Genomic DNA, 8635 nt, shown 5'->3' with positions numbered 1-8635 from the left:
TTGTATTTTTTGTGTGTTTTTTTATTTGTTTGTTTTGTTTTGCTCTTTTATATATATATTTCTATTTGTATTTCTATTTATATATATTTATATATATAAGGGTACATCAACTCATTTTTAAAAAACGGAAACAACACTCTCCCCGTTTTCATGCCTTCGATCTTCATTCTGTCGTGATCACTCTGTAGAGGTCACTCTTACGTGACTAGCACAACTTTGGGTCTAGAGTGTATTCTGAAGAGCAGTGAATTAAATGTTAAGACAGTTAGACCTACCCCTACCCTCTGCAGAGTTTTATACATCATGCTGCCATTAGAAGGGTAGAGGTGGGGAATGAGGTGGGGACAAGGAAGAGATATCAGGGCTCTGACTGGCAGGGCCCTCCTATGAACAAATGTTCTTCTCTCTTTCTCTCTCTTTTGTTCCCAAACAGCAATGCAATGCTGGCGTTCAGTTGCACTGCTTTCTGAAGGCCGACGTGGCCCAGCTGGTCCTAGGAAGAACCCGAGAGAGGATCCGGTGCTCCTTGTCCCGTCAGATAGATTTGTCCAAGCACCCCAAGGAAATGTTAAAAGCAAAATAAAATTTAAAAAGAAAATTAAAAACCCATCCTAAAACTAAATTAGTGAAGCAAAAAAGGGTTTTCTATCTACACATCAGTCTCTTCTTTAAAAAAAATGTAAATTTACAAATCCAGTGACATATAAAACAAAGTAAAAAAAAAATGTAATGGTAAGAGACATGGTAAAACAGGAAGACACTGATGCTACAAAGAAATTCCAAAAAATATATGTACAAGACCCTGTTTTTCCTCGTGTTCTAGAGATTGTAATGCATGTTTTTAACAGCAGCAGTCGAGGATTTAGTTCCAGGCACTGGACTGCAGATTCCTTTCAAACTCCCAGGGACGGGATGTCCTTTGCTTCTCTGTCACCAAATCACACTGGATATACTGGTCTCCCTTGGCAACAACGGCAGGATGGCACTGTTTGTGTGGGCCTCATCTGGATTCGGCTCCCTGCTCGACTTTGTCTGTGGCCGCTGCCCATTGATGAGTGTCATAGGGATGTTACAGTAGGTATGTTGATTTCCTATGGAGGTAAGTGGCAGGGTGCCTGTAGGAGGTACGTCATACTCATAGCTTCGGTAGTAGTGTTTCTGACGCATTTGTGAATGGTAGGTGTTGTGAAAGGTAGAACGGAGATCTGGATGGGCAGTGGCTAGAGCTGTGGAGGTGGCCGCAGCCATTGAAATGGCCGAGACAGTCTGCAGCTCCCCGAAAGGCCCCTGCTCACTGACATCTAAAGCCTGCTCATGTGTAATGGGTTCTATCCTCTTAAAAGGCATTTCGTACTGTAAACGTTTCCAGAACTTCGAGTTCAACTTGTTGCATTTTGGTCCATGCCATTTAATAACCGTCAGGAGCTTGATGGTGTGTTTGAGGGCTTCCACCTCCTGGTAGTTCATAATTCCTCGGAGTTCGCTGCATTCGATCAGTATCACTTTGATTTCTCCAGTCACGAGCATGTTTCGAAGTCTTGTTTCCAACTCAAAGATGCTCCAGCCCCTCCGAACTACATAATTTGGGGTCATGACAATGATCAGCCTCTTACTTTGATCTACACATCTTGCCACATCTTCAATGTATGCTATAAAGAGAAGAAGAAGGATCAGGGTAAGTGAACTGGTAAGAGATCCAAAAGGCTCTGATACTTTCTGCTATATAGTATGTAGAAATTGTTTGTTGTCAATACGTTGTGAAGATGAAAACAGTAGATGGTGAGCAAGCACTTTGGTAGAGTTTTGGCCTCCATTCTAGTAATATTACAGATATTAATTACAGGTGGAAATACCTCATTTGATTTAAATAAATATTAAGGCTCACAGAGTACAATGCTATATAGAATGATAAAATATCTTCTCTGGCATATTAAAAATAAAATTTCATATAAAAAACACTTCTTTCATGAGAAAATAAAACAAAATTTTTTAAGACACAAAATGCTATGTAAAATTGGTGACTACGCAGACATACCAACTTACAACACACACACACACACACACACACACACACACACACACACAGAAACACACAGATGAAATAAGCAAGTGAAAACATTAACTTACTTCCAGTTGGGATCAAATCTCTATCTGGTATAAACAACTTATACCCATAATGCTTTTCAAGCATATCAGGGAGGATTTCAAGGGCAAAACGTTCTTCTTCCCCAGTCTCTTGATTCCACTGGTCAGGATCCACTTTGGTATATGATAGGTAAGCATCATAATCTTTGTTGTCTGTAAAAACATTAAAAAGTAAGTTCTACCAAGTCAGTTCTAGAAAGAAAATAATTGAATATTAGCAATATTCACTTTTACTAATAAATATTTACAAATATTTCACTCTTGGAAAATAAAAAAAGAAGCCTGTATTAATTTTAATAGTGTGTTCTGCAACTAGATGGAAGGTACAAAGGGACACATTGTGATTTTTGTTGTTATGAAAACATTAGGAAAAAAATCAATGGCAAGAGTCATGAAGGAATAGGGGATAGGGGTGTTGCTCAGTGCTGGAGCTCATAAACTTTTGGCATCACCAGCAGGTGCAGCTACCAGCATGACCAGAAAAAAAAAAGGCAATGAAATACCTATTTCCATAACTTTTTAGATACAAATTATAGGAAATCTTTACTGTTTATATAAAAAGCTACATGTTTTGATAATAGTACTTTACTATTTTATATGCTGCATTTAACAACCCCACCTTTGGATATTTTTTAAGAAGAGGGCTAAAGTCATTTAATTTCAAATTTGATTTTAAAAAATGTTTAAAAGTACTGATTGGGGATACAAGAACCTGTTTCCTTCTTCCTTTTTCCTTTCCTTTTTTTTTTTTTTGTTTTTTGAGACAGGGTTTCTCTGTGTTGCTTTGCAGACCAGGCTGGCCTTGAACTCACAGAGATCGGCCTGCCTCTTCCTCCTGAGTGCTGGGATTAAAGGCGTGCACCACCACAGCCAAGCAAAAGCCCATTTCTTATTCTGCAGTTTCAGTCATCAGCTACAATTTTGTATATTGCAGAGATAGAAAACAGCTTGTAGGCACTCTAATATTTTTCATAATCTAAAGTATAGTCATCTAGTTACTCTTTTCATTGTTTTCCTGAGATTCTGGCTGAGATACATCATCAATAAAATGGAAACCAATTAAGAAACCCAACATCTATCTAGTCAGTCAAACAACAGATCCAACAGTTTTCTTCTTTTTATATTGTTGAAATAACCATCATATTTATTATTTCATAAAAATACCTTTTAGAGTAAACTGAGAGTTTATATCCTATGGAATTAAGAAATACAAATTAACTTAAAATACTATTAAGGTTTATTGTGCTCAGCTCCAATTAGTACATCTATAGCATAATCTGTATACCCAAGACTCATGGAACATGACAAAAGAGGGGGGCTGAAAGATCCTATGGGCCAGACTTTGGAAATCAGTATCGTGTTTCCTCAGGAAAATGGGAATCAGTCTACCATAAGATCCAGCAATTCCACTCTTAGGCGAATACCTAATAGAAGCACCTTCATACAACAAGGACATCTGTTCAACTATGTTTATAACAACACTATTTGTAATAGCCAGAACCTGGAAGCAACCTAGATGCCCCTCAGCTGAAGAATGGATAGAGAAAATGTGGTTGATTTACACAATGGAGTACTACTCAAAGGAAAAAAAAATAATGGAATCTTGAAATCCACAGCCAAATGGATGGCACTAGTAGAAACCATCCTGAATGAGGGAGGTAACCCAGTCACAAAGAGACAAACATGGTATGTACTCACTCATATATGGATTTTAGACATAGAGCAAAGGATTACCAGCCTACAATCCACACTGGCAGAGAAGCTAGGAAACGAGGAGAACTCTAAGAGAGACATACATGGTCCCCAGAGAAGAGGAAAGGGACAAGATCTCCTGAGCTAATTGGGAGCATGGGGGGAGGGAAGAGGGAGTTAGGAGAAAGAGAAGGGGAGAAGAGGAGGGGAGAGGAGAAAGACTGAGTCGGGGGAACAACAGAGGAGAACAAGAAAAGAGATATCATAATGGAGGGAGCTATTATAGGTTTAAAGAGAAATCTGGCACTAGGGAAATGTCCAGAGATCTACAAGTTTGACCCTAACTAATAATCTAACCAATAGTCAGAGGCTTCCTTAAATGCCATTCTCTGATAATGAGATTGATGACTACCTTATATGCCATCCTAGAGCCTTCATCCAGTAGCTGATCAGAGCAGAAGCAGACACCCACAGCTAAACACTGAGCTGAATGAACTCTGGAATCCAGATGCAGAGAGGGAGGAGTGATGAGCAAAGAGGTCAAGACCAAGCTGAGGAAACTGACAGAAACAGCTGACCTGAACAAGGGGAAGCTCACGGACCCCAGACTGATAGCTGGGAAACCAGCATAGGACTGTTGCAGACCCCCCTGATCTTGGGTGTCATTTAGGAGGCCTGGGAAATCAATGGGGTCTCTGGTAGTGGATCAGTATTTATCCCTAGTATATGAATGGACTTTGAGAGCCCATTCCACATAGAGGGATACTCTTTCAGCCTAGACACACAGGGGAGGGCCTAGGCCCTGCTCCAAATGATATGACAGACTCTGCAGATACCCCATGGAAGGGGATGGCATAAGGGGTCAGTGTGGGCAGGGGAGGAGGGGATGGAGAGGGAACTTGGATTGGCATGTAAAACAAGCTTGTTTCTAATTTAAATTTTTAAAAAATCACAAAAAGAAAAAAAATACATCCTATGGGCCAGAAAACCAGGACACTTGCTACAAGAGTGTTTCTTGTAGACATTAGCAGAGACATTTTACCCATGAAACTCAACAATAAGAGTGCCTAAATGAGACTTGAAAAAAACGACAGGACAATGCTGATGGGAGAATTCCACAGGGTTGCACCCTTACATGAGAAGGTATAAGTAATCAATGTCTGCTACTTTATCCCAAACCAAGTGGTGGTGTGTATCCATCTAAGCTATTTGGAAAGGTAAAGAAGGCTATTTGAGGCCAAGAGTTTCAGATCAGTCTATGTATAACACAGTGAGTACTGTCTCAAGAAACAAAAACCAAACTAAGCAACCAACACTAAATATATTCAAATATCATTATGAAATCTTCATGGGAGAAAGCAAAACTGAAAACATCTCAGAAATAAAAATGCTTAGGGTGTTGACAAATAAATGCATCTTTCTCTTTAACTCATAAGAGGATTTTGGTTTCGGTATTTGTCAGGGCCCATAAAAATATCTTCCTTTCATCTTGGCTTATGATCAGAGAGTTCAAAACTATCCTTACTTTTCCAAGGGTAAAGTCCTAAAACCTAAAGGTCTAAGACATGGCTACTGTAGGATGTTTGGTCTAAGGTGTGGATGTCTTATCTTAGTAGCAAGAGCCTTGGTCTGAGGTGTGGTTGCTCCTAATCTTCAAGGCTAATGAGAGATTTAGTCTAAGGCATGGTTACCAAATGTTTGGAGAATTAAGGAAGAAAGTTTGTTTCTTGTACATGTTTAAAAAAACACACTTTAAAAAAACTGGAAATTGTAAACTGACTTCCATCTTCTGTAGATGAACATAGTACACTAATCTGGGCTAGGAAAGAGATATACTGGCAAGGGAATGGTTTGGGATTAAGAGCTGGGTTTTTGATACTTTTTAACCTTTAAATATCTATCGAGTAGTTGTCAGATGTTATTGGCAACTGCCTTTTTTTATTACTCCCAAGTGTTAATAAGTCATATAAATGAAACTGACTAGTGATAGAGCACATAATTCACAAAATGGGTTACAAAAATAAAACTAGAGGATTCAAAGATGAACATTTAAGAAAGAGATAGCTCAAAAAACTTATAATTAAAAGTTGTCACTGATATAATTTGAGGCATATTTCTTAGATCTCAGTCTTTATTTTCCTATACAGCCTCACATTTCTGAGATGTACTTTGCTCATGTTAAACATTGTAGAACTAAATAATGTCAGTGAAAGGGGTAAACTAAACTAAAATGCTTCACTTCTAGAAATGAAGGGACCAGACCCTCTCTCAGCCATGGCAGGCTACAGAAAAGATGAGTAGGCCTCTGACACAAGGATCCTCTGGCCTCCTGAGCCTAGGGCCAAAACTGAACACAAAGAAACTCCAGACCCCCCCCCCACCAACCTCCTAGGTACTTGGTTCCTGGGAACTGTTTGGCCACAAAAGAAACTCCAGGGGAGACCAAAACCTCCCCTATAGTCTCCAGAATATAGTTCTGAAAACTATTGGTATTTATGAACAACAGACTACCTGCAAGTAACAAGACAAAGCCATAGAAACCACAGAATATTCCCTCTTAGCACTGACCAATGAGAATGCATGGTACACAGGTCTTTCATGCCAAAGTATGACTTTGAGAAATTTTCCTGATTATTCCCAAATGTCAACCAATCGGAAACCAACCCATACCTGCTAAAGTAATCCTGTGATTTTGTCTTTAAAACCTACCAGTAGACAGAGAACTTCACCCTCTCTGGAGGCTGCTTTGTCAGCTTGCTAGACGGGGTCTCTACCTCGGTAGGATAGACAATTTAATAAACCTTGTGCATTTGCATCAGTGGTCTGTCTCCCTGGTCTCTTTGGGGATCCTTGTGACTCGGGCACAACAATATTAAATTATTAAATTATAAATTAATGCTCTGACTTGTGTGCATATTGAATATCTGTTGATATTTTTCATTTTGGTGATATTTAAGGGTAAACCAGGAAGTTTGCACATGGTAGGCAATTGCTCTACCTAAATTTAACTTGCTTTTAATTTCAATTCTGTTATGGAAGTTTCTGTAAATTATATTTGCAAAGAAAGCTAACTGAATCAAGCATTTCGACATTTTATGACATTGATCTATCCAGTTTACATGTTTTGCCATTCAATATTTTCCAGACTGTTTTATCTATAGATTCTTAAATATTTAAGTGAAACACTAAGTTAAATAGTTTTTGAGACAGGGCCTTTATATACACACTGGGCTGGCATCAAATTTGCCATTCTCTTACCTTAGCCTAGTGAGTGTTAAGATGATAAGCATTGTATACATGACAGTAATTAAATTATTGTCCTGAGGACGTGGCTCAGAGATTGAAAGTACTTTCCATGCAAGTGTGGAACCTGAGATTGAAACCCAAAAACCCATATATAATCCAAACACAGTAGCAGCAGCATCTGCAATCCCCAGTCTCTTCTGGGTTGATGGTAGTCTGAGGCAAGAGACTCCCTGGAAATTCCCATGCCTGCTAGCCTTCATAAGCAAGGGAAAACCAAGATACTCTCTCTCAAATAAAGTGGAAAGGATGGACCAACACATGAGGCTCTCCTGAGCTCCAAATACGTGCAGGGCCCATGTGCTCCCACATTTATGATCATAGAACACAAAGGAAAATGTACAAAATTAAAATAAACTATTTAGAGTCTGATATGGCAAAAACAAAAGTAGCTGAGATGAACTTCTAACTTTTATTGAAAGATTTTAGTTTCCTGAGAGAAAAAGGTTTAAAAGATTTTAGTTCACAGAGAGAAAAAGTTTCCCACAGGCCTTGGCCCCAAACCCGGGCACATCATATGGTTTAGATGGGGGCAATTGCCAAGACAACCCTCTTTGGGTCACACCTGGCTGGCCAACAGATAATCAAGGACCTTCTAGGGTAAGTTCTATGGTTTTTCCTTTGTAAAACAGCAGGTCACACCTGGATGACCACTCTAACATGAGATCATACTTTGTAATCAATCACTTTGTGCCCCTTGCCTGTATGCTGATCTGCAGTTTTTTCCTATATGAGAAGCCTGCAACACTTGCTGGGGTGTGCAGCTTTCCCGATATTGCTGACATCCGAATGTGCATTCGTTTAATAAACCCTCTTGCTTTTGCAGCTCTTGGTCTGGTTTTTGAGTCTTGGGGGCTCCTTGGGATCCTGAGGCCCTTAGGGGTCTGGGGGTCTTTCACTATGAATTCTGACTCATTTGTGATTTTATTTCCTAATCTGTTAAAGAGCACCTTGGAGGCTAAGACATTTCTCAGCAATAGGGCACTTGTCCCCAGAACTGAGAAAAAGTAAGATAAAACAACTTCTTGAAGCTATTTTGTAGTAAATGTATCCTAATTACATAGCAAGTTGTTTGGCTTGAGAGTTATTTAACAAGTATTAATTTCCTCCATAAAAAATCCTTCCTTTGTAACCTTAAGAAAGCATCAGCTAGCATAGTTGTTGAAAGTCTTAAGAGCTGTTTTACTATGGATTTTTACTTGGGGTACAACATAGCCATCACATCTGCAGCTTTAAAGTAGTGACTCTTTTGGACACTTAATCATGGCAAAAAATAAGCAAAACCATACAGAGATATCTATGTCTATATAATGGCAATGGAGCTCTTGGCACTCCCTAGTTAGGAGGTAGGAGAAGTTACATGATACTCACCTGGGATTGCAGCCAGTGAGTGATCCTGCCCTAACTCCTTATAATCAACAGGTGATCAAGGTAGATACTAGGGTTTGCTTGATTTCTTTTTGTTATTTATCATTGTTGTTATTGTCACTGGTGA

The 8635-nt window shown here is 39.1% G+C and overlaps 1 protein-coding gene across 1 annotated transcript in view; it reads right to left on the bottom strand.

Moving 5' to 3' along the window:
• Positions 1-930: 930 nt before the first annotated feature.
• Il1rapl1 (interleukin 1 receptor accessory protein like 1) overlaps positions 931-8635 on the bottom strand; it is a 634565-nt gene continuing 626860 nt past the window's right edge. The window contains exons 9-10 of the mRNA XM_035449741.1: positions 2128-2298; positions 931-1649 (exon numbers count right to left, since the gene is read on the bottom strand). Coding sequence (XP_035305632.1) covers positions 931-1649; positions 2128-2298 — 890 coding nt within the window. The remainder of the gene's footprint in view (positions 1650-2127; positions 2299-8635) is intronic.

This window comes from Cricetulus griseus, chromosome X, assembly GCF_003668045.3.
Source record: "Cricetulus griseus strain 17A/GY chromosome X, alternate assembly CriGri-PICRH-1.0, whole genome shotgun sequence".
In the NCBI taxonomy this organism is placed as follows: Eukaryota; Metazoa; Chordata; class Mammalia; order Rodentia; family Cricetidae; genus Cricetulus; species Cricetulus griseus.
Note: the sequence above shows the minus strand (reverse complement) of the source record. Positions and strands in the feature narration are given on the sequence as shown.